General features: G+C 41.4%; 1 protein-coding gene across 3 annotated transcripts in view; it reads left to right on the top strand.

The window, feature by feature from the left end:
- The window catches only part of KLHL13 (kelch like family member 13), a 58,515-nt gene that overhangs the window by 6,598 nt on the left and 24,912 nt on the right, over positions 1–27,005 (top strand). Inside the window, exon 1 of one of the 3 annotated variants that reach the window (XM_065729395.1) lies at positions 19,391–19,470. The exons of the other annotated variants lie outside the window; for them this stretch is intronic. Coding sequence (XP_065585467.1) covers positions 19,391–19,470 — 80 coding nt within the window. Of the gene's footprint in view, positions 1–19,390; positions 19,471–27,005 lie in introns of those variants that run through there. 3 annotated transcript variants of the gene reach the window in all.

Genomic DNA, 27,005 nt, shown 5'->3' with positions numbered 1-27,005 from the left:
ATAAGCTTTTATCCTCTGGGTCTGCGACTTTGTTCAGGTGATAATTGTATAGGGGAATAGTGCATGTGTGGACAACTTCAGTGCTTTTCTTGGTGCTGAACAGTTACAACTCAAGTTAGAAGAATAGCTGTTACTTCAGGTACCTTGAAGTCTTAATATTTTGCAGCTGTATTATTAGTGCTACACAAGAGGTTTTAATTGGGGAAAAATGATCTCCTTTTCTTACAATGGAATAGCAAAACATTAAACTCAGAAATCATTCTGCATTCTTACATATTTGCTTTTTTTAATCTAGATCTAAGAATTGTTTCTGTGCTTCCTTCATACTGCAGCACTTTGCATACTTTCATAGATAAGGTTTTGTAGTTTAATGAGATAGTGGTGGTGAGGAATTAATGCTTAATTTCCTTGTTCTGGGATGTGAGATGCATAAAACACAAATAGTGGCTGGTATTCTGTCTTACTTTCAATTGGAAGAAATTCTGCCTCAGTATAGTACTGGCTGCTTGTCATTTGTCTCTTGGCTTCTTCCAGCCTCTGCTTCCTGTTTCAGGATGGTTGTTGGAGGATTTGGAAGGCTGTAGGAGGATTTGTTGCCAGACCTGACGTGGTGGCTCCTTTATGTAGCAGCAGGAGAAATCCTTGTGCTGATCCACCTGACTTACCCAGGAGTCAGTGTGACTTCTGGCCAAAGTCCTTTGAAGATCATGTCAGTGTTGGCTGAAAGTAGTAATAATATGGAATCGTAGAATCACAGAATGGTTGAGGTTGGATGGGACCTGTAAGGTCATGTAGTTCCAACCCACTGCTATAGCAGGGACACCTCCCTGCAGCCCAGGTTGCTCACAGCCTCAGACATCCAGCCTAGCCTTGAACCCTGCCAGGGAAGGGGCACCCACAGCCTGGCTGGGCAACCTGTGCCAGTGTCTCCCTGCCCTCACAGAAAAGAATTCCTAATATCTAGTCTAAAGCTACCTTCTTCCAGTTTAAAACAGTTCCCCTTGTCCTGGAATACTATTTGTTGATATTACTTCTAACAGTAATAATGGTTTTGATCTGTATTACTTTCTGTGATGCCCTTTGCTGGTACTGGAGCAGTGGATGATCTCAACATTCATGGCACATGTTCTCATTGCTCTCACATTTGGGTGAGGGCTTGTGGTGTCCCTTGGTTATGTACCCTGGGCTGAGCTTGTTCCTGCCGCACTTTGAACTGCTTTGTTCTGCCTCAGTGATCTCCTGGCAGCCCTACACATGACCTGGTAAGGCGGGTAGCAGCTGCTCAGGGCCTGCTGCTTCCTTAGGCTTGTGTAATCCTGCGGTGAGGGATGCTGTTCTTAAAGCTGCCCATGCTTATGTTCTCCAAACCTCACCACAGCTGTCCCTGCTGCTTAGCTTAGTACTTAAGAGTGAGGGGATATGACTAAAGACTTGGCTTGGTACATAATCTCATTTCAACTTTCTATATTCCCCCATGACAAAAGAAATTGTCTGTAACTCCTTATGTTTGAACAATAGAAATCTCGAATTCGTGGACACTTTTAAGGTTTTATGTGGCTTTACAGCAAATTTAAATGTGAAGGAGGGGAGTAGAGGTGGTGTACTGGTCAGATCTGTACTGGTCTGGAGCAGTCTATTTTGAAGTGCTTTAAACAGACACAGTTTTATTTGCTCTCCCACTGGATATTGCTGTATAGAGCTCTGAAAACTCCTCTTTTAAGAAATAAATCCATTACAAGGGTTAACTTTTAGGGCTAGTGTTTAGTTTGTGTAGCTGGTTGCAGCTATGGACCTTTTAGCTTCAGAGCAATCAGCTTTTCACTGTCTTCAACATATGGTTGGGTTTGGTTGTGCTCTGATATTTAGGAGAATGGGTGAGGCTTACAGCCAGTGACATTCACTGTGAACAGTGGTTCTGGATCTGCTGATATTAAGACTCGTGTCAGCATTAATAGCTGCAGTAAGAGGTGATGAATAGCTGATTAGATTCGTTAACTTTGACTTGATTCCTGCAAGGTTGAATTTGGTAAGATTAATGGGCTAAGTTGTGAATTGAATAGCTGAGACCTTGTTTCAGGCTGGAGGTGCAGGCACTGAGTTCTCAATTCTGTTCAGTCATAACCTTGACTTTAACCTCTGTGCAGCAGTGAGTGATGCTTGCAGCTTTATGAAGTCCGTGAGATGCATAAGGAAAATTGCTATTTCCTTGTTGCTGATATCTTTAATTGCGATTATTACCATTCAGTTTTCAATGTGTAGGATTTCTGCTTAAATGTGGAAAGTGTTCCACCTTTGAATGCTCAAGCAGCAAACTTTCAAGGGCTTAAAAGACATACTGCAACTTCAGTTATAGTGTGAATTTGCTAATAAAGTAAGAGCGTGAAACGAGTTTTTCATTTAGCAGTATCGAGTTTTATGTTAACCTCAAAAATTAAGTCATAAATATATTGGATAACATTTAACTTGAAATTGTTTTAAGGAAGTGTCTTCGACCAAAATCCAGAGATTCACAGCCTGTTGCTATGTTGATTTTGCTCTTTGAGCCTGACAGGCTGAAGGAGGGTGCCTTGTTCTACTTGACATCTCTTTGTGGCTGAGGAAGTCTAATTTGTACAGTGGTAATAGGTACTTGAGCTGTGCCCTTGGTAATCAGTAGCTCGGAGCTGTATGTGACAAGCTGGGCACTGAAGGGACATGCTCCATCTGTGCTCTTCCCCTCCGTGGAGAATGGGCTGATACATTCCATAGCTTTCCCTGATTTCAGTAATGATGTAAACCTTTGTGCTCTTGAAATAACTGGCAGTCAGCAGCTGTGTTGTTACTGTTTTTTATTCTGCTGCTAGTGAGAAAGTAAGACCCAAATGTTCTATTGTCTTAGTGGAAATCATACGGTTTCTTCTTGTATCATATTTGCTAGATATTCTGTTGTGTGCTTTTTGTTTGCTGTGTTTTGAATGCAGTGCTCACCTAATCAAACTCTGGGGGATTCTGTTTCACCAGCACTGATTAAGTATGGATGCTGAGAACTGAAATCATGGTGACAAAGGACTTGATCTGGAAAAGGGCGAGATGTGAGTCCTATACAGGACATGAGAGTGGAATGTTTTTCCAGCACTTCCAAATCACTTTATTTGGTGGCCAACTGAGAAGCTTGATAGCCTTTTGAGTCATCTTGCCGTAAATGAGAATTAAAACTTGTTTTTTTTATGCAAATCCAGGCATGATGTCAAATGACTGTCTGACTTGTGTGTAGAGTATCCCATTTATAGCAGTGCTTTGGTAATTCCTCACTTGCAAAAACTTTCTGCTACTTGCAACTCAGTGCAGTGAGTTGCTCTGTCCTTGCACGGTGCCCTGATGTGGTGTCACACAGCTGTAGGAACAGGTGAGCATTGGATCCCTGTCCTGTCTGATCTGTACAGGATATGAAGTAGTGGGGAGGAGCTCTTTGCCTTTTCTCTGGCTGAGGCTGTCAGCTGCACAGCCATAGCAGCCAGGCCTGAGGTGCTGGGTTAAGTACAAGGGTGTGAGTCTGAGTCCTTGCTGTCTTCCATTCATTAGCTCAAATTCTGAGGCCTGAGACTGCCCTGTGTGGGTTCTCTGAAGCAGGGATCTGTTAGGGCACAGCTGATGAGTGCTTAGTGCTGAAATAATCCTGCTTTAGCTCAGGAGCATAGAAGCATGATTGTGCCCCTGTAAGTGCTATGCACAGGCTGAAATGCCTGAATGGTTTTGAGATTAGTCTTAATGCTGTCAAACCAACGTAAAGGTTGTTCTTTTCCCCTGTAACATCTCTAGGGGCTTCTTTTGCTGTCTGTACAACATCATTAAAGGTTGCAGTAGCTATGCTGAGCACTCGTTTGTGCGTGGATGTACTCCTGGGCCATCTTAGGATATATTCTAGGGTGATAAAAGGAGAAGGCAGTAGATCTTCTGCAGCTTTGTAGTGTGCACACTGGTACTATTTCATTCTCAGTTCTTCTTTATGTTGGAGTATATTTTTACGAGCTAAATGTTTATACATTGTCTGCTATAGAAGCAAGTTTCTCAGTAGAATGGTTTACATAAAACAAGAATTGCTTGCACTGACTTTAAATATGGTGTACTGCAGAGTTCAGCACAGTGGATCCTGTTCTGTCAAACAGCTTCACTTCCTTCTTAGTGTATTCAGCATACTGTCTGTAAATGATATTTCAGAAAGTCTGAGCTGATCCTGCATGAATTGTGATGAACTCCCCTATGCAGTATTTGGTGTTTTTGTGTGCTTTATTTTTTTTCTTCAGAACTAGTGTCTTATTTTAAACCTCACATGGTTGCATGAAATTGGTTTAAACAATGATCACTTGCTTTTGCTCCAGGGAGCCAAAGCTGAATAGCCTTGGAGAGAATATACTGACTTCTTTAATGCAGTGGCAGCTTTGTAACTTCTTTCCAGTGGAAAGTACAGCTCAATGTCTACGTTGCAGAAGCCCTCTTTAGGCAGTATATTGTTTGCATACTCATCTGACCAGCACTGCTGGTGTACTAAAACTCTTACATTTTAGTGCAAAGTAAGGGGGAGTACAGGTGGGGGATCTTTAGCAAATGAAACCGAATGGCTTGGAAGAAGATAGTCATTGCAACTGATGTCTGGTGCCATGTGTCATACTTCTGGTCGTTTTGAAGGGGGAATTATCACTGCTTTTTTTTTTTAAGGCACCTTTGTGTATAATCACATAAAAGAAACCAGAGTTGCTTGTTGGACAGTTTGCCAAAGGTTGATCTAATTAAGGGGAGCAAATGTTGCAAATACAGCAAAGCTGAGCCCTTAAGGTCATTTAAAAAGCAGCTTTTCATGCTTGATGTGGTGAGAGAAGCAGGAGTATTGGGTGAATGCACTGCAATAAAAATTGTGGTTGAAGGGATGAGGCAGGAAGATGTTTCAGTAGAGTTTCAAAGGCTTCAGAAAAGTGGAGTTGTCCTGAAACTAGAAATATCTAATGTTGAATTTTATTGGGATATATCACAAGGGGATATAGGTTTCCTCTTGAAGAGGCTGTACAAATGCTTCTCAAAAAGTTGCCTACTAGACAGGAGCTCCTTCTACAGACACACTAGTGGAAGTTGGCTTCTTCTGCTGATCCTAATGGACTTGATGGTATGGACTGATAAGTCACTTAATACACAGAATGCATTGAAGAGTCTTGCTTGCATGAATCAGTTTCTTCAGAGAAACAGCACCTCTTCAAGTTTCCTGTATGTTCACTCCCTTGCCAGGGGAAAAGTTCCTGCAAACATACTCTTTTCCCTGCCCCCCCCTATCTTGCAAACAAATTACCAAAACTGCACATCCTTAATGATACAGTACTACAGTCAAGATGAAAAGCATAAATGCAGACTATCCAAAGACTCCAAGTAATATATGGGTAGAGAAGAACAACCAAAATGATTATTTTAATTCAAGTGTTGTCACATTCACCTGAGGCTTTATAATATTAAAAGCCTGAGGACCCAGTTCAGCTTTGAGTTTCATCTTCATCTTTGATGTTTTATGGCAAAGAGAACTACTAAAGTTCAGCATGGTGTTTTCATATACAGAATGTTTTCATAATCCAGGATGCTTTGTGGTGATGAAAGTGACTTAATGTTACAGAATCACAGAACTGTAGGGGTTGAAAGGGACCTCCAGAGATCATTGAGTCCAACCCCTCTGCCAAAGCAGCTCCCAGCCCAGATTGCACAGGTAGGCATCCAGGTGGGTCTTGAATATCCCCAGAGAAGGAGATCCACCACCTCTGTGTGCAGCTCCAGTGCTCCATCACTGCACTAGGAAGAAGTTCCCATGCACATCAGTGCAGAACTTCCTATGCTTCAGTTTGTGGCCATTTCCCCTCATCCTGTCACCAAACAATGCTGAGAAGAGTCCGGCCTTGTTCCTTTGCCTCCTGCTCCTTAGGTATTTATAGATGCTGTGTTTTCATTGGGAATGAATTTATTCAGTTCATAGTCTCTTCAGGAAAGATTTTAATGAAATAAAGGAAAACCAAACACATCTCTATGAAGAGGGTACCCCCCATTGTCTCTAGAACTGTATTTTCCATGTTGGAAATCTTGACAACCTCATAAGTGTTCTCCTTGTGTTTATAATGTACTCATGAATGAGATGTGTCAATCAGTAAGAAGCATCCTAGATCAGATCCACGCTTCACAAGCAGAAGAGGACTAGTGGAACCTTATGGTGGTGAAGAGAGTACACAACCCAGCTGAGCAGTTAATTCTTGCATGCATTAGATTTATGTGGTTGGGATAAGGTTTTTCATGGAGGATCAGTTCTTCTTGTTGCTGTCTTTGTCCTTTAGCTTCAGAATTTTCAGTTGGAGTTTATTCTTACGTTGTTTATTTGCTGTTGGTCTCAGCGGCCTTTACCTACTCCTTTAAAAAGCTCAGAAGAGAGCATTGGGAAGGACTGCACGCAGATGATGACATGCCTGAATATAAATTTCAAGATGTCTCATCTGTTTTGTAACTTCTTGCAACTTGTTTTCTTTCTTCAAAGAAAAAGGCACAGTTTCTCATCAAAATATCAGATGGACTCCACAGAATTTTGGCAGTATTGGCTACAACTTTGTTCTACTGTGTAAAGCACACCTCAGCTTGTTGGCTCTCATCGGAAACAAAGCATTGCATGTTATTGCTGTCAGCCAGCAGGGAAGTCACTAACCTCAGTGGCATGGCTCATTCTGTGCTTGGAGATGAGCTGCTTTGTACTGTGCTCAGTACTGTATGAAGTCTTCTTGCTGGAAGTACCAGATGGGGAACTTCTCCAACTGGTGACTTTGTTAGTCGTATAACATAATGGCATGCGGATTGCTGTTTTCCCTTTTGTTTTCATCTCTCTGTCTTCTGTCACTTGGCTGGATACGTATTTGTTCAAACTCATCTCTTGATGGCAACTGTTGGGTGGGTGTAGTATGAGTAGTTTTTTCCTGTGTAGTTTAGTGTTTGCTGGAATACATCAAATTTCAAGAGGCTTTATCCAAAACAACTTCTCGTGTTGTGCTAAGGTGGTTAGAGCCCTAAATCTGAAACAGTCTGCTTTAACTGCAACTGTAGCATTTTCCCCCTGGGGGAGAATGGGGCTTTACTGCACCTTTTTGCTGTCGTGGCCCTGTATTTAAGCTGCATGTCACTTCTGGGTACACACTGGCATGGTTATTAAACTGATAATGACTGATAATGCGCAGAAACTTGGAGAACTTAAGGAGCTGTTTTGGAAATGAGTCATTTTAGTGCACAGTTTAGTGCACAGTTCAGTCTGCTGTAGCTAGCAGCTGATCATCTGAACAAATGCTTTGGAATAAAGGTTGTCATCTCCTAAAGTGACGATGCTGTCTTTAAATTCCTCTTGTAGTCTGTTCAAGGATGCCATCTGTTGATAAATAAACATGTTCTCAGGTTCCTTACTCCCAGGAAATGTTTGGTTTTTTTTGCTGTTAACTTTCACCTATAATCTCTCATGTAGTCAAATATGAAATCAATTAGATGTTACTGATTCATAAATGGAAGGAGAAGAAAATGCCAAATGTTCCTGTTGTTGGATTGGATCTGTTTAGTTCATTTGTCTGATAAGTAAAGCAACTTCATTTTGAAATTGCTTTTCATTTGTCTGATAAGTAAAGCAAATTCATTTTGAAAAGGGCAGTGTACCTTTCCTGGTGGGTACTCAACAGCTTGCTATTACTTCCTACATTAAAAAATCGGTTTTGTAAAACATTTCTCTTGAAGGGAAGAACAGCCCACATCCAAATACCAAAAAGACATTATTAAAAGAGAATAACAAGCCAAACAAAAATCCATAGTGCTCTTATTCTCCTCTCATGTGTGCAGCTTGTTAATACTTCTGCCCATTGCCTTTGGACATCCAGGATGTGTCAGTGATTCAGGTTTTAGTTCAGAATCCAGCACATTTTAGAGAATAGTCATGCAGTGCTTGGGGCTTTGCTGGGAAACAAAATACTCACTTTTGGGCATTTGGATCTCTGATTTGTTTTAATGTGCTGCACTTTAGGCTTGGTAACACTATTAAATATACTTTGTAAAAATGGGAAGTATTAAGTTACTTTCATTAGTGTCCTGCCTTGAACAGTGAAAACTGAAGCAACTAATGAGCTATCATGTGATCTTCTGATGTGCAGAAGCATCCTGTAGGACCAGGGAAGGCTGCTGAGGGACATCAGCTTGCTTTTTCAGGTACTGTGTTGTCCTTTGGCCTGGTGGTTACCAGTCCCATAAATAAATGCATACTGTAACCTGAAGAACAGATAGCAGTATAATTTCTGCAGGTAACAGTAAATTTAGCAGCAGAAGCACATCTGTCACAGAGAACTTTCTATTATAGTAGAAATAGTTGTTCTGCCTTGAATACACGCACAACACTGTAACATGTGTACCCATGACACTTTTGAAATCTGAGCATTTTGCTAGTATCCTTCCATCCTTCCAAGTGATGTTATCACATCAGCTCTGTTTCGGATCCCAAATGTTTCCAGCTTGTGACTGCCCCGTTCCAAGTTCCCGACTTAGTCTCACTTTTCTGCACCAGTACACCTGCTCCAGGCTATTGGAATCATACCTGACAGCCAGGTGGGTGGAGGTGTGTCAACCCAAGATCTGGAAGGGAAACTTCACTTGGTGTAAATGTGTTGAATCTTCAGATGCTCTCAAAGAGTGCGGGTATCATGTACCAACAAGTCGTCAAGCTCCTCAGTGCCCCAGCTGGATGAGGACAGAAAAACTGCCTTTGCAGTTGCTTAGACATGGATTGACATGACTTGGGTGAGTCAGAGCTGTGTGGGAGTAAAGCAGAACACAAGAACAGAAGCAGAGGAATTTGTGTGCTTTGTAAAGCTGTCTCTCCTTCTGGCACAGCATCACTGGCTGTTGTTTGGGTTCCTATCAGCGCTTAGAGTAAGGTTTGTTCCCTTCTTGTTCTGTCCCTCCAGTGACGAGAGAGCCAATGTGGTTGTTGAGTTCAGTTTTCAGGTAATTAGAACTGAGTCTGTGTAGTAAATTATGTAGTTGTCTTTCTTGTATTTTTGCTCGCAGGCTTTGCCAGGGCATCACTGGTCTGTCATTGTAAACAGGATATCCCTTTCATTGGGACGTGACAAAGGCACTGGGTGATAATTACATGATGCATGTTGGCTTTATCTGAAGTTAGACTGGCCAACTGTGCTATGCGTGGCCTAGGAGTGATGAGTGTTGTTTGAGAACAGGAATTGCCTTGTTCTCTAGGCAGTTAATGGGTTATTAGACTTGCTGCCCAGAAATGGGGGGCAAAGGGTGTGAAAGTGAGAGTGAATGGACTGAACCACGTTACTGGATTTTGCTGTTAGAAAGAATGGGTTTGACAGCTGAAAGACAAGGCTCAATAATTGTACCTATTTTTACTTTTTTCTTTTTTTCCCAATGGAGTATATGACTTACTGTATAGCCTTTCTTTCTAGCAGCTACTTTTTATGCAGTGAGATGTTGGTAACTTGCTTATTTTTCTACATCAGGTAAGGAATCAAACAAAAAAAGGTATGTTTGTGCGTGTTGTTGCTTGATTCAGGACATGAGCCAGAATAAGTTAGCAGAAATCTGATGTGAAGCACTAAAAGGGTGCTGCTCTGTAACGTTGCTTATGTAAAACTCCTGTGGTCCAGTAATTGCTGTAACTCTTGGTTTCTCCGTGGAGACTTATTATTGAATAGCCAGTTTTTAATTCAGCATTTACGGAGACTTCTGTGGCTGACGTTCATCTTATCTTGAGCTCCCAACTTAATTCTCCTCTGAGTTCAGTGCTGACCCTATTGAATAAATACCTGGCATACTGCCCTGCCTTCCTCCCTCCCTAATCTGGCTGCTGTATCCTGTGCTTTGAGATCTGGGGTAGCGTACTGCTGGCTCAGCAGAGTTTTCCCAGGTGCCTCCAGAATTAATTTTGCCTTCTTTTCATGCTTGCAGCACACACTATTCAAAGGCCTCAAAAGCTTCAGCTTTCAAGGATTTAAAGTCATGAAAGCGCTGAGTTCATTTGAAATTGCCTTTGAATCAGTAGACACCAAGTCTGCTTTTAGTCTGAGGTCAGATTTAGAATCAGCATTCCAAGTGAGTGAAGAAACACTGTGCTGAACTATGAAAATGCATCTAGTTTGTAGTAGTTCTAGATGTCTGTAAATACATGGGCAGGGAGGGACAGCTCAGGCATGACTGATGGTGCCTGCTTTTTTTAGACATTGTCTTAACACTTCATGATGTGGAATGATGGCATTGCATTTCCAGGCAGTGCTTCAGGCAGTACTCAGCATCGCTGTGTTCAGGTGGCTTCAGTCACATCATACCTGGCTGCAGTTACCCATCTTAGTTCTCCCAAGGTTTTCAGGTTCAGTCACAGTGCTCTGTTATCTCTCTGGTTCTTGGTATGTCCTTCAGGTAAACAAACTGCCATCGCAGCACAATCTGGTGGTGCTTGTAAAAGAAAGTAATGCTTTGTACTTCTCATGCTGTGTGCGTTTTGCAGCTTGTAGGCTGAATCATTACTGCATCTTCAGAAACCAAAATGCTGAAGTTCAGAATAAGTAAAAGACAAGAATTGTGAGAACACGTCAGAGCAAAGTTTTAACGTGTTTGTTTGGAGGTACAGAAATAATTATGCAGTAAGAGACACATTGTGAGGAGCTGAATATATATACATATAGTCTTAAAGAATATGTGCAGGCTTATGGGAGGGTGTGTGAGCAATTGGGGATGCTCATCTGTGTCTCATGCTGGTTCAGTTACCTGTGCTTATTAAGTGCCTGAACATGGGCTTGGGTTTATCTGATGCTGACAACAACAAACTTTCCATTTACTCTTGAAATCCATGTAATTGAACTTGTGTGGTTCAGACTTCTGGCGATATTTTTCCAGTGTTAATTAACTTGTGGATCAAAGTCAGACAGAGATTGGTGGTGCTCACCAGATGCAGACCTAGCACAGATCACACAGAGTTGGCATGCCTGCAGTTGGTTGTGCAGGTTCTCTGTTAGCATTGTCTCATAGCCATTGCCATACCCATTTCCTTCCTCTATGGGAGCTGCACTGCTTTTTGGCAGAGAAATTGTGTGTGGAAGTTCATAGGCTAGAAATGATTCTACACGGAAGACTCAGGAATAATCAAAAGTTTCTTGAAATGTGTTCATGGCTGAAATTCATCCTTTATTGTGTGCTTAGCAGTGTAAGTTGTTGGACAGATCCAGATACAAGACAGACAGAGGGATCAACCATCAAAATCCCTCTTTAAGTTGGTCCTGCTGCAGTAGTAGTGTAGTTGGTATCCCGTGGCAGTCTGTGCTCAGGGGCCTTCCCAACTGAAGGGGAGCATCTCCTTTGGTAGCTCTAATTTTAACGTTTCATGTTTGCTTCTTTGGATTTTTGCATAGCGAGAAGAAGCAGTTACTGAAAAGCTGGTAGTGTCACAACTGAAGCACGTGTTGTGTGAGGCTTCCTCTTTTTTTCCACCAGACATCTGTTAGTTTCATGCAAAACTTCCTATTTCTGTTAGAGCTGGGGAGTGATTACTCCCTGTTCTTCGTTGTCGTGCACTTTGTGACACTTTAAACTGTTATGTGTTTCTTCCTGTCTTCCCTGCTGTTACACCCGGCCTACAGCTGTTCCTCGCTCAGGAAGCCATTCTTGCTTCTCATTTTGGCTCTGCCTTCCAGTTCCTGTGCTATTGAGATGGGCACGGGTGGCAGAATAGGTTGTGCCTCAGACTGTGTAATGTGGTTGCACCACTGGAAAGGAAGGGGAGACAGATCTAGGGATACTGAGACTGGCTGGCCCAAATAGGAGGCAGTGTACAAATTAACCAAATAAAATCATTCTGCATCAATATCTTACCTGGATGGAGTGAGTTTTCTGGGTGTCCTGTTCTTCCCATTTAAAAACTGGGATTTGTGAAAACAGCATTTGTCTTGCAGAGCAGTTCTTATGAATGCCAGAAGGTGGCATAATTGATTTTCCTAAAGCTGGTTTAAGTGTGAGGAATGCACAGGATGCTACTGAGCTCATGTTAAAGCTGTTGGTCAAATGTTGGTCTGAGGAGGGTTGGCTTTCAAAGTTTAGGATCTATTTAAAGCTCTATACATCCTGTTTTTTCTCAGAATGTGAGAACTCTGGTGGGATTAATGCTGGCTTTAGATGTAAAAGTTTGTGAAGCTGGAAGCACTTTAAAGTGCAGGCTGGAAAGTACTCGTCCATTATGTATAGGGGAATTCTTGTCCAAGGTGTTTCTGAATCTTGTCTAAAAAAAATACCCTGAAAACATTTGGCTCTACTTATTGTCAAGAAGAAGCCAATTCCTGCCTGTTTTAAGCTCTTCAGGTGAACTGCTTTACCCAGAACAAATGAATGCAGTTCAGATGTATGCAATAGCACTTCCAGGGTTCTAGAAGCAGTAAGTGGAAAGTGGGATTATTTTTTGGTGGGGGAGGGGAAGGCCAGAAGCATTTATGCATCATGCTGGAAACAGATTTTTGTTTATTTTTTGTCTGTCAAACTGGGTACTTAATCTTTGCACAGTGTTACCATGCAGCAAGTGAGAAAAGCATGATGTGATAAGGCATTAGATAACGCTGGACATGGTGCTTGCACTGTTAGTCAGAGAAGCTTATCTTTAGAGCAGCTGTGGTGTGGATCTCAAACGTTGAACATATCCTAAAGGTAAGTGTTCTGATTCAGAGTATGAAGGGACCTGCTGACAGAGGGAGCACGTTGGGCACGATCAGCAAGGTTTGGTGGCGAGGGGAATGGTGTGCTGTGTGTGGGACAGGCACTGCTTTGTGCCAGAGTTGGGTGGTGGTTTCACAGCAGGATGTGCTTTGTCTGAATAGCAAAAATGATTTCGTGTTGTGCTAACCTAGCCCAGAACTTTGGAAGTTATTGCTTTACATGGTGCTTTTTTCCTCTTGGCTTCAGCTCCCTCTGGCAGACAAACACCTGAATTACAACTGCTTTGAGCTTTTATTTCAAAGGCCAGCCCTGGTTCAAAGCTCATGCAGTTGTTTGGTGTTGTGTGCTTATATATCAAAAGACACTTCTGTTGGAAAGCATCTGCTGTAGGAGCTGCTGCATGGAGGCTCCTGAAAGCACTGACCTCCAGTTTTCCTTAGGGATGAGATGTTCTGTGCATCCAAAGTTCATCGTGACACTCTTCTGTGTTATAAAATATGTCTGAAAGTGTCAGGAAATGAAGGTTTGTAAGTGGGAGACTAAACTCTTTGGTTTGAATACTTCATTGTTTTTGAATTCCAAACAAGGTTAACACTGCATCTTTCTAAAAACAGCTTTTGCTGTGCAGTTTTCTATGATGTATGCCCTGGCTTGGTCCTGAATGATCTGAACAGTTATGTTTGTTGTTACTAGATTGGGATGTTATAGCTGCAGAGATGTTCCCTCTAAGTGAATATCCTAAAGATGTCATTTTAGGTTTGCTTCTGGAAGCAAATTCATAGTTGGAACATCTACCCACTGTAACAAACTTGAATGAGATAAATATTGGGCACCTTTTCCTAGGCAGGGTTTCAAAAGTTCAGCTTGCTTTAATTTATATTCTCATCAATTCCAAGCCCAAGTGCAATTGGTATGTTCCTTTCTATAGTTATTAAGCAGGGATTTTGGCATTTGATGATGAATTTATAGTGTAAGTATATTTCTATCACAACTTTGCAATCATTTTTATGCTCAGTCTTTTATCTTCTGGAGTCCTGTGTTTTCATCAGTCTTAACTATGAAGACTGTGCTTTCTTCTGAATAGAAGAGCATCAAAGCAAGTAGAGAAACCAAGTTGTTTGGTTGTGCTTTCCTTTTCAAATAGGTAGTGTACAGGTGATTGCTGGCTTAGCCCCTAAGGAAGGGAGGGTCCTGAGCAAATATCCCAGGGAGGATCCCTCATGTAACTTTTGGAAAGAAGTCTTTGGACTCCACCTGACTTTGTCAAATGGGAGGAGTTGATTCCTGGCCACCTATGGCTCATGTGAAGGAAGAAAGATTTTTATGATGGGCATTTTGTGTCGTACTGGGTCTGACTCAGCTGGTCCAGCTGCAGTCCTGGTTCTGCTGTTCTTCATTCCATCTTCAAGTCTCTATGATGGAGAGGCTGTTCCATTTTTCTTTTTTACACTCAATGGGGCAAGTGCTGATGGCTGTAAGAAATCTCGCACATCTTTTTGCCTCATAACCTTTCATGTGCTTTTGTGTGGAGGCGAGCTGAACTTTGAAGCTTGAGTTATTTTATTAAAATTTATATCTCATGTAAGACAGACTAATGACAAAATTGATTGTATCATTTAATTGTCATTTCTTTTGTGACTTCAAGCAAACCAGCAAGTAGCAGTGAAGTAGCACGTGCAGCATAGCATAATGGCTTCAAGACTTGCCTAGAATGAGTGCTCCCACTGTTTTCTTGATGTTTTTTCTTGGCTCACGGGTTATACATAATGACTTGTAATGGCCTGAAGCATCAGCATCTTTCTCTGAACCTTTTCAGTGCCTGTGTCAGTCTTCCCTGAGAGACTTTGGCTTTGGTTTAAGGACTTGAGCCTGCCCATGTTGGCTGTGCTGGATTGTGGGTCAGCAGACTGGATCCATCAGTGGTGACAACACAGCAGGAGTTGCTGTGCTCAGAAAGTTGATCTTTTTGTCTCTTAAAGAAATTGATCACTGCTCTTACTGTGTGTTTCTATAGTGACTCAGTGTGCTTTATTCTTGCTTCCCCATGCCTGCCCTTCTGAGCACAGACTGTGTTGCATTTGTGCAGGAGGACAAAAACCACTCCTGATTAAAGGCAGTAAGGTTTAGGGAATGCAAAATGACTAATAGCTTCTGTATAAAGACAATGAAAAGCCTGCACACTTCTCTTTAAGAATATTTCTTAAAGGCATCAATAGACACATCAGTGATGTGACTTGCAGCTTGCTGTCTGGTGCATTGGATGTGTTGTCAGGGACACGTCCTCTGTCCTATCCTCCTTTTAATTACAGAACTGTTTAATATGTTGGTGTCATATCATCCAGCGTGAAAATGTGCTTGTGCATACTTTACTGAAACAAATTGTGCAGCCAACCAACCCTAGCAGCTGTGTGAGATTTGCTTAGAAATAAATTCTCTGTAGCCTACAGATTAATGTAATAACAATCTGTTGCCTTGGACCAGTTGTTTTCAGGAGGGTCAGTCTGGCTGCTGTGCCTGTGCATCCAGATCTGTGGTGATTCACTAACTATAATCACCTGGGGAAGGTGAGCAGAGTTTTCTGACTAAATCAGTGTTAATTCAAAACCATTTCTTCAGAGCAGTGTGTTGTCAGCAGAGTACATGGGCTCAGAGCAAAATCTGGAAATCTCCATTAACTCAAATTGGTTTTAACTCCTATTAAAAGGGTTTAAAACTCCTCTGACCTAATACTTTCAGGTCATTTGTTCAGTTGAATCTTGTGTTGGTTTTTTTTTTTTTCCTTACTGTTACCTGTAGCTTGACATCAAGTTAAAGTTGCATCTTTTACTCTTGGAAGTGATTCCCACTACAAATCTTACCTCCATTTTTAGACCCTCTTCAAGAGTCTGTGCAGCACCTCTAGAAGTGGAGTGAAATAAAAGCTACCTTCAAGGCCAGGAATACACACTTAGTGTTGTATTTGCTATTTCTGCACTATCACAACGTGTACCTGAAACTGAATTACTATTCCTTGTTCCTTCTTGAACTGTCATCTCAAGAATAACATTAGAGGTTTAAAATTAAATATATTTTTTTAATACTTTCTAAGCAACTTGTTTCCATTCTGGGAGCTGTGTGCATCTTCTGTGATGCAATTGCTTCCAGGTGCTGCTGTAATATGTCTTGTATCTGGGGGCTTTTTGCTATTAGCTGTATGTAGAAAGACAAAACTCCCAACCAACAACAAGACAATGGCCTCAATCCCAAAACACATCCAGCTGACTTTGCAGTGTGATGGATAGTGAGTCAGAGTGCAGTGTAATTCAGAACTGTCTTTATCTCTTCTATAAGTTATTAACGTATTTTAGAAAATTTAATTGTAAGGAAGACTTCTGAAGTTTCTTTAGGAAAAAAAATGATAGTTTCAAGTGAAGTACTCACAGATGCACATGACCAGCTTTCTTCCCTACTTCAGTATGTGAGGAATGCACTGTATCTCCTGGAGGGAATGCTGTGCTAATGCAACTCTCCTTCTGTATGCTTTTCTTATAGATCCTGAGGAGGAGAGCTGTGCATTATTTGCTCCTATTCATTTTCTAGGACCAAGCCCTGAACTGCATTTAGAGTGCTGAGATTTGATTTGGTCGGGAAATGATTGTTTGAGTTTTATGGTATTGAAAATGTTTTACTGGAGTTTTGCAGTTGTATTTTAATCTTCCTCCGTATTAAAGTGGCCTCGTGTAGCAGCACGCATCAGTTTAATGTGTTGGTAGTTGTAAGATGGACAGAGGACCAGAGCATTCCTTCCTACCTGAAATGGAGCTTCTATCTTCAACCTGAAGCAAATTGTAGTGGGGTTAAAATCATTTTTAAAAGGCTATAGCCATTTCTAGAATGCAAAAAGGCTTTGAACCTCTTTATTTGTTCCTTCTTTCTTGTTTTTTTTTTTTGTATGCAACATAAAACATCAGCAAGACACTTGGATAGTAAGTAGGATGTAACTTCAAGAAAGTCTGAAAGTATCTAATATTTAACTGGAAAGTGAGTTTGCTTAAAGTCATGCTCCTTAAATGAGGGAATGGTCCCAAGGAGCTGCTCAGTCTGAGCAGTTGTCTGACTCCTCAGGTGTAAAGTTCTTCTAAATGCTGAAGCAAAGCAGGTCCCCAGTTTGCTGCTCTAATGTAGTGTGCTCTAATGTAGTGCTTTCGTAGCATGCATCCAGGAATACCTGTTTCCTCAGCAAATGGAAATCTGCATGGTGCTGTAGTGTTGCTTTTGGCCTTCAGGACCAATAAGTTTGGGGATGAATGGAAAAGCAATGTAGTATGAGGACAGAAAAGGCAGTGTTCACAGTGGCTGCAGTGCATGCTGAGGGACCAGTTGTTTTTTCCACCTTTTAAAATGTGTACTATGTATGCATACTAAATTCTGGAGGCTTAATTAAAATAACAGAATAATATGCTGTGATCTTCTGATGGGACTTGTTCAGGTGAAGCCCATTAGGTGGTGTTTTCTCAGGGAGTGCTTAACTGATTTGGGAGCATTGGGAAGACATTTGATTTACTGTGATGAGCAGATAGAGGATTTGTTTCTCACGTGGTTTGTCTTGGAAGTGAAAGGCATTTCTTTGGTTGTGGAGTACCTGGCACTGCTTCTTCCTTTGGCTTTGTGCTTTCTTGATTGTTTGATCAGCAGTGTGCAGAATATTGGAAGTAGATTAAATTGGGTGCTCTGGTTTTATATGCTTTTAAAAATGCTAAATTTACTGTTATTGATTTCTTTTTTTTTTTTCCTGTGAAGGTTTTAATTAGATTGCTTATCAACTAGGTGGAAAAACAAACCTGGGCAGCATACTAAGGAGAGGAGGTATTTGAGCACAGATACTGCACTCTGTACAGAGTGATCTTGTTGGTTTCAGAACTGAGGAATGCAACTGCTTTCTGGATGTGTGTTGGTTGGCTTGCTACTAGTTTGTGTAGCAATGGCTGCACTGCTGAGGTCAGCTTTTTTTCCCTTAAAAGCAGATACCAAAAATATTAACACAGCTACTTCTGTGAAGGTGATGCAGACTTAAGATGGCTAGCAGGTGGTGGCATGAGCTTAATTAAGATGAAGAAAGAGAGCAGCATCATTTGCTTGTTATAAGGCAGTTTGTATGTGACAGTAAATGCAAAAGTGAATTTGCATACAAGTTCAATATCTTCAGGCTCTCTGTGTGGTTACAGGACATGCAATCTGATGCCTTTCAAATGAAGTTTTAGGCCTTCAGTGTAACAGTGCAGAGCAGGATGACCTACTGAGCTGCTACATACTGGGGCACAAGTAATTTGTGGGCACACACATGTGGATGCTGTCATGTAAGTGCATACACTGTACTGAAAGTGTAAGGCTCCTTGATGCTAAAACTGCACTTCGCTATTTGTGGGGTGACTGTTAATACTTAACAGCATTTAAATCCTTTGCACTGTACAACTCGTGTCTATGCTGCACTCTTTGGGTAGCAGCTCCTGTGAAATGTTTCCAGTCTTAATGCTGCTTATTTGTAATTAAGAATCCCAAAGAACTGGGTTCGCTCAGTAAGTGTATCTAGTCTTGAATTCATCCTGAGATATTATCTTCCTGGATTATTTTAGTTCCTTGCCTGTGGCTATGGTAACAGTTTAAAATGCACAAAACTATTTTGGGGAAACACTTTCAATAATAACAATCAGAAGCAGCAATTACTGCTCGGTGACTTCATCCCTCAAATGAACTTAACAATGTAGGTTTCACCTCTGAAAAACCCATCAGAGTGTTACTAAGCACTGTTAAAATGCTTTAAAAATTTGTAGGAATCCTGCTCTTTGTTCCATTTCTCTATTGCTGAGCGGTGTGATAGGGTGTTGGCTTTTTTGTGATGGGATTAAGCTGTCCTGATGAACAGCAACATCGTCACACTGCACAAAGACTGTTCTGAAATCTGCAGAATAAAAGTCTGGAATAGCGTTGATGGTGTCTACAGTGGCCATAAGTGGAATTTGATTTTTTTCTTTTTTTTCCTTCAAGGAGGTAATCAATGCAGTCGAAGCTTTCCCTTTTCTTCGTAGAAACCCGATCAGCTTAGGCACAATGTGCTATTAAATTCTCCATATTTTTAATAGCTTGCCTTCTAAACTCCCTGCTGTCGTCAGCCCCGGGAGGTCACGGAGCAGAGCGCGGAGTTGCAGAGTGGTCCCTGATGGACACCTGCGTGCCTGGCTGCCCCCCTGCTTCTCCAGGCAATGCGTGAGCTGCGGGGCTGGGGGGGCTGGGGGACGTTCAGGATTAGGTTGTTGATAGCGTCCCTATGAGGACTGCTATTAACAGCACGCTGCTCTCAGCTTCTGTGCTGCGGAAAGCAGAGTGGTATTTCTGTTCCCGTAGCATGTTGTAAAATGCATGAGATTTTGCTCATCCTCCCTGGAAATGAGAATAGGAAAATGAGAGCATCCTGAAGCAGAAGCTATTAGAAGAGCATGCAGAAACCTACAGCGATTTATGCTTTATTTTGTCTTCCTAGCTATGGATTAGAAGGACTGATTTCTGCAATGGGCTTTTTCCATAATGGCTTTCTTGTATTGTTTGGTCAGAGCTTGCACAGGAGGAAAACAGGCTGCTGAATTTAGTCACTGATCTCTATTAGCCGTGGCCTAAGGCTATGCTGAGATTTATATCCCATTTGTATTGTTGCAGCTCAAAAGAAGAATGTTCAGAGGATGACAAGTGTATTCTGAGTAGGTACGTTGTTTCATTTTTATATGAAACCCATTTTTCTGCTTTCATTGGTCAGAAACGAGGTTAATAGGAAGAGAATATAGTACAGTGCTGCAGTGTCCCTGTTAAGGTAGAACAATAGCATCAGAAATAGTTCTTTATTTAAGAAAAGCAACTAATTTTTAAAGCTGCATTGTGCTGGTGTGCACGGTGCAGTCTTTCTCTCTTTTTTTATACATATACTGCAGTCAGCGCTTCCCTAACGAGGTGGCACTATTGTTGAGTTAGAAGATAGAATCATCGTATTGCTTTAGGGGACAGCAGGATTTAAAAGGAGATGCCTTGCAGCCCCGTCTTACAGATTGGAAGCATCGGTTTAAGGGCATTGGCAGAATCATTTCCTTGTTCTTAGCAGCAGCCACTGCTGTGTCAGTAGTGTGTGGAATGGAAGTCCTAGTTGGTAGTCTGTTATGGAAACGCTGTTTACTGTTATTGTAGTACCGTGGTGACAACATGCCATTGAAATGGAAAACGAGCTCTCCTGCTATCTGGAAATTCCCAGTTCCTGTGCTTAAAACATCCAGGTCATCGCCACTTTCTCCAGCATACATGTAAGTGAGAGAAATGAGGATATTAAGGTGGGAATTCTTTCGTGAGACTACCCTGTGGCAAAGTACCTTGTTATGTATTGAATGACATTGGCACCCAGAATTTTACCTTGTTTTGTATGTAGACCCTGAGATTTTTCTCCTGGATGTTTCGTGATGGATGTCGTGTCGAGTCTTTCCCTCTTTGTTGAAACGTAGAGAAATTGTGCAGATTAAGCCGTGTTCCTAATATCGTAAATGTTCTTTTGAAAAGTTCATGTTGATGTTAATTTGCAGAGCTGAATGGAGAAGTTAAGGTGTGAGGCAGGCTTAATTTGCAGTGTATATGCTAACGTTTCCTCCTGATTAAAAACTGAACGTGGAATCACCTGCTCTGTTGTAGTGCACTTCTGTTCATGTTCTTCTGTGAAATAAATCATCTTGCTTTGGTCTTTTATCCTTGCAAGCCGTAGCCTTAATACAAATTGAATGCCTTTATTTTTTAAAAAGTTAAAAGCTTTAAAGGAGAAATAGGAATCATTGGTACCTGAATGCTGACATAGTTACTCAGTTTGTTGGTGTAAAGTAGCTTTACATAAACGCCTGTTTCAATAGCCACGATAGCAGCATGCTTTGTTTGCCTTGCCAAATCTTGGTGGAGCTTTTGTTCACCTTTTGCTGCTGCGAGTTCCCTGTTAGCATATACAGGTGGCTTTGTTTCCTCCTGTGAAATAAAGCTAAGCGTCAGGTAGAAAACTGCTCCTGCCTTTAAGGAAGCATCTCTCTCATCTGAGTTGCTTCAAAATGCAGAAGTGGCTGTGCAGATGACTTCTGTATTTGGGAAATCACTGTAAAAACCGACTTTCCGATAGCTGTTATGCTGAAATACGACAGGATTAGCACTTCCCAGCTTTTATTTCTTTGCTGCAGCTGCCATAGGGATGTGCTAGAAGAAATGGGTGTTTAGAGGGTTCTCTAAATGCTTCTTGCTTGTTGCTGAGCACTGTGTTGGAAAGCAGCTGACCCAAAGCCGTGCGGGATGCACGGTGTGTGCGGGGTTACCATCACTCTGACTGGGAAGGAGAGCACTGCTGAGCCAACCTGCCTGCATGGAGCCTGAGCAGGGAATGCTCCTGTTTTAGGATGAGTTTTCATGGGAAGGCTTAAAGCATCTCTCTCACAGAGTACCTCCACTATGCCTAAGGCTGCCAGCTATTTCCAATAAATTGTTGCTGACCATAAGTGTTTTTTAATTACTAAATGCAAAATGCTGAGTCGTGAAGCTTTGGGATCTATTTCACGGTAGTGTCTCTGGTCTTGTCTGATGCATTTTTAAAACTATAGTACTTGCTAAATTCAAGCAACATCAGGAATAGCATGGTCTGATCCATCTGCTGCTCAGATGGAGCGCTTTTGTGTGTCGCCTTTAAGTTGTTAATCTAGCTCTGTGTGTGCTTCAGCTTTTATGGCAGGGATCGTATAGCTGATTACCTCAATGTGTTGAAAGTATGCGAACAGGTTTAGTGATCATACATAACTATATGATGCTGAGCTTATCTGGAGCATGGGAAATATGTGAGCAGCAGCCTTAATCGTTTTCAGAATGATTCCGTGTATCTGAATGCTTATGGAGACATTTATTCACTGCCCTGACACCAACAGGACTCTCAAATGCAGCCTCCCAATTATTCACGCACTTCATAAGAAAAAGAAATGTTACAAAATGGCACCTATTTGATTAGATAGTAGGTGTGGACTGGCATAACCAACCTTGTGACTTAGATTGGCTGGTAACATCAGTGATTGAATCATCCTTTTCGTTGCAGAGATGATGCTAAATTTGCTAAGTGCTTTGTGATACATTTCTTTCACTGCTATAGGTTTTCTCCCACAAGTAATGCTCTGCATGCTGGCAGAGGGCTTCTTTTAAGTACATACTCAGAAGTGACATGTAAAACAGTGTGTCTGTTAGTGTAAAATATGGCTTACAATGAAATTCTAATTCTTCAGGCTTTTCCTTGAGTTAAAGTTGGCCTTAGCTTTAGAAGCTTCATCCTACTTCTGATTTATAAGTAACTTATCTAGAGAGTAAGCCCATTGTCGTGACTCGCAGATTTTATGAGGTCTGTGTACCTGATACCTGAACTCTGCCTTAGTTTCCCGTACTGGAATGCTGAGCTGTGGCTCTTGAGCACGTTTGGTGCTTGGATGAAGCAGGCATCTCTGTACAAAGTACCCCTGTAAAACAGTTAATTGTCCTGCGAGCTGTGCAGCTGAATAAGTCTAACTGCAGTTTCTGCTTTAAAAGTTTGTTCCCAAGGTGCAGAATGCATGCAAAGAGCTTACCCGAGAGAGTCCTCTGCTGCAGGAAACTTGTGTCCAGGTAGTATATGAAATAAGGGACCTGCTGAAGTTGAGCTAATGGATTTGTAGGCAAATACATGGTTCTTTTTGGGGAAGTCTGCTGTTTGCACTGGGTCTGGTACTGCTTTTCTGGCAGTGGAAAGGAGAAGCAACGAATCACTGCTGCTTGGCTGGTTGGTTTCCCGTTGCTACAGGTACAGCTGCAGTTTTAAGAACGCTTTGAGAAAACCCTCATGTTATTTACAGGGAGCAGGATCCCTCCGAGGAGAAACACAGGCAACTTGTCTCTTGGTGATAGTGATCCTAAATAGGACTTGAGACTGCCCCAAGTCCACCGTGAGATCCAGGGATGTTCTGCATTAGAAATGGACCGCTGGAATGTGACTGGCATACATAGGTATAATACAACTTGTCAGTGTGCAGACATACATGCAGGTTTGTGCTTTCATCAAGCTGTTCTGCATTTTCTTCCATGGAACTTAGAATGCACTCAGTGGGTTGAAATGAGTGCAAAAGCTCTTAGAACAAGTGTATGCCCTGCTGGTGGAAGCATTTGTGTTAGCTGTTGTGCTGGCTGTGTGGGGACGGGCACAGGTGGTTTGGTGTTGGTGGAGGCAGGCGAGCAGTTCCAGCAAGTAAACCAGAGGAAAGGAGGCAGTGAATGTTGCTGAAATGGAAATGGAGGCTTTCTCAGAATTGCAGGGATTTATTGATGGCCGTGTTTTAAAAAACAGGTAATTGGTAAAACAAAATCCAACAACAAAATGTAGATTGAAGCAAGCAGAAGTTAAAGAGTGGAAGCGCTGAATTAAAGGGCAGGTCGGTGTGGGTATGTATAGCAGTTTTAAGTTGTGATGGAATATACTCATGAAATTATTCATGATCTCACCACCTAATGTCATCTCCTACGTGAGGGACTTACGGAGAATGTTCTTATTCACAGTAGGAATGTCATTTAGGTTGTTTTTCCAAGTTGGGCACGTCTTCCTTTTAACAGGAATGGAAGAAATGTTTGCAGAAAGCCTGGAGTTCAGAGTGCTGTGATATGCACCTACTAATTCAATAGCAACATTTCAATGGCAAAAATAGCAAAAAAAATAAAAAAGCAGTACTAAAAACAAAGATATTGATATTGAGAACCTCTCTAATCCTATTTTGAGTCAAAACATTTTCTGGAAAGCTAAACATTGATTTAAGTGTTCTTTGTCCTCGACACGCCATGTTTAAAAATAAGTGAAATTGAATTAAAAGAATCTCCGTGTGGAATAATCTGTGTCTAAATTTAGTGTCATCTATCCTTTTATGTTGAGCAGCGTTTTGATATTTTCAAATGGAGGCTGTTCTTTGAATGCATTTCCATCAATGACTAATGGTATGAGAAATAAAGAGAGGTCCAAATATATCCTTATCAGAAGGTTTGTGACACAGTATATCCATCCCAAGTGATCTGGTTTTGAAATATGACCGATTGGATGTGCAGTGCAGCGATGGAAATCAGCGTGCAGAGAAGTAGAATGAATTCTTAATACTCGGGAGTAATCAGCACTGGTTTTAGCTGCTTATGTAGGTTAATGCTTTTTGTGTTTTTTCCAAATCTCTGATTTGCTCTACAGTGAGCTCTGTGAATCTGTGCTATACAACGATATACTGAAACAGGGCAAGGTGTGCGTGTGGGATTCAGAGAGCAGCTGTATTGATGGGTGTCTTTTGTGACCACTTTGTGCATCTACTGCCTCGGCTGGGCATTCACAGCAAGCCCTTCTGTTGGGCTCTTGTCTAGGTTTGGCAGATGTGCTCCATTCACACCAAAGCAGACTCACCTTTGGCAAGGTTTCCACTCAAAGCGATTGTTTCCTGGCTGTTCTGCATTTCAATGTGTTGAAAAATCAAAGTCCGCTCACCCCAAATACTTCTTAAAAGTAATCTGGCAATGCATGCCTGCAATTGAAGAGGGGAGGTAGGGTTTGGAAGAGGTTTGTTTTGTAAATTGAAGACTACTTTTAGGCCCAGTAGGCAGACTTCTTATTTATGCCTGTTGATCTTATTTTTGCTTTTTAAATGGATTTTTCAATAAGCTATTCTAAGATTGAAATGTAAAACTTCATTGTAATAATAAACTGGCAAAGCAAAAGAGAAATTGGTTGTCGTGAGATGTCCTCATGTTATTGATTTTCTTTTTTCCTAGTCAGACCTTCAGAGGTGATTGCATGACTTTGGGTTCTCAGTTGCCTTCTCCTTCCGTGTAATCTTGCAATAATGACTTTGTGCTGTGCCATACTAAATCAATCACTTCCATTGAATTATCTTGAATATATGACTTGACCTATTCAGCCAGAATACTGCATCTGCCACTTTGTCATTTTTGCCCTAATTTAGTTGTTGTTGTGGGAAAACCTTATTGTGCAGTTGCTTTATACTTGCTGTAGTGTTGTGCAGTAGTTTCTGTTAAGTTTGGATGGAAATATCTATGTTTCTGTAGAGAGCACATGGGGAATACTGGAGTCTTAAAAATAGAGTTCTAATTGAGATTAGTGGGGATTGTTTAGTGATCAAGTATAGTTAGAGCACTAAAATGGAAGTGCATATTCATAGAATCACTGTCATGCTTAGTCCAGCAGTCATGGAGACTGTTGCAGTATTGGCTGCAAAAATGAGTTTTTATCACGCATCTGTTATCTGATGTGCTTAATTCACAACTAAAACCTTAAAACAAATGAAAAACAACACCAGACCAACCAAACACAAAAAGCTCCAGTCTTTCCAGGGGGACGTAGGGAATATTAAACCACTGTGAGAATTGGCAGCAAGAGGAATGATAGAAGGTCCTAGGCAGAAAGAGCAAGGGTTAATTGCCAAACTGTGATGTCAGAATATCAGGTATTAATTTGCTGACCTTTAAGCACTTAGATTTATCCTCTGTAGCATATAGGAGAACAACTGTTCTGCAACGAAGAATGAGTGTGGGATTAAGTTGTTGCAAGAGTATGGAGGAATAGGTATTTATCACCAAAGCTTGAATGTGCAGGTGCTACTGTAAATATAAATGGGTTTTTAGTCCATTAGCTTTGCTCTCATTCTGAGGAAGCCTTCTGCTAATTTAATGATTTCTGTGTATATGAAAACTAAATTTAACGACATCAGGCAGAACTGTAATCTCTTGGTGCATGCAAAATATTCTCAGTGTTTCCTGTAATGTGCAGGAAGCATTAAGCTGCTCAGCCAGAATTAGGGCTTACCTTTCTGATGCTTAAGACCGAATATGAAGGGCAGAGAGCAGGATGTGTCAGTCCAGTGTAAAATATGAAGCCTCTGAGTGACTGCATTCTGCAGTTTTGATCATGAAGGGCATAGAATAGTTCTTCAGAACAACTACAAAGCGTGCCTATCTGCCTTGCTTTCTGTTTTTAATGGTAGGAATCAATGCGCTAACACCAACTTTGGCAAAATGTCATTAGAGAGCCCCTTGTAATTTAGCGTCGTTAAACAATCAGTCTGCAAATTTAAGCTCTAAATGGCTCAATGAACGCAAACCCTTTGTCAGATAGATAAATGTGGATGTGGTACGAAGGCTCCCGGAGAGACTGCATACTGCGAGGAACAAAAGCTTTATAGCAGCGACTGAGCCAAATATTGCTTTGTTTCTGTGGAAAACATATTTGATTTAACGAGTGGGCTGTAATTATGCAACAAACAGCTTGAGAGCTCGGATAGTTTTTAGTTGTTTAAGAAATAATTTTGTGGAGAATGTTTTCAGTGTGTGTATGCATCTTGGGAAAGGAGACCTAAGCAATGGATGTTGCTTGGCTCTTTGCAGGACCTAATTCAGTGCTGGCCTTTGACTCCAGCTTGGCCTCATGTCAAATAACACAAAAATGTCCCAAGTGATGGTGGGATTACCCTTACTTTTGTGTCCCCTGTCCTGCTTGGTTCCACTGGTACTTGGCAGCTTTCATTGCCTCAGTGCTCCCTGTGCTTTTCTTGGTTCCTGCTGATGTCATGTGCTTGTGCATTATATCAGGGTGATGGTGAGATGTGTCGGAGTCAAAGTGGTACTGACTGATGTGCATTTTGGTTTTTTTAAACAGGAAGATTGGGAATGGCTTGACTTTTTATGCTTTTTTTGTCGCCAAAACTTTATTTAAAGTTTTATTTTTAGTATATCTTAAGTAGGTTCTCCTGAGCCTGCCTGGTCCCATGAGGTCCTGTCGGTGCTGTTCTGGGTGGTCTTGTACTTCTTGTGCTTGCAGAACTGTGCAGGCTGCTTTGCTTCTCTGTTTGAGTGGTCTAAATCCGTGGTGAAAATGTTCAACTCATGTTGTAAAACATGTAATGCATATCTTCCAGGGAGGATTTGATTTTTCTAAAAATGTAACTTCTCTTTCTATAAGACTGATTCACTATTCACATTATAGGTTTGCTCTTGTATGTATGATGGCAAGGAAAAAGCTTTAGTAAATATAACTTGCTTTCTCAGGCAGTTATCCCCACATCTTTTCCTCTCTGCAAAGACCTGGTGTGCAGAAGGAGCAAGGTCCACTGCAGATTGAATCAGTGTACTCTCACTGTTGCAGCTAGGTTGGGAGCAGGAGCTGCTCATTGCTATGATTA

This window comes from Cyrtonyx montezumae, unplaced genomic scaffold (genome assembly GCF_038088225.1).
Source record: "Cyrtonyx montezumae isolate F1298 unplaced genomic scaffold, pur_monq_1.0 scaffold_11, whole genome shotgun sequence".
Taxonomy (NCBI): Eukaryota; Metazoa; Chordata; class Aves; order Galliformes; family Odontophoridae; genus Cyrtonyx; species Cyrtonyx montezumae.
Note: the sequence above shows the minus strand (reverse complement) of the source record. Positions and strands in the feature narration are given on the sequence as shown.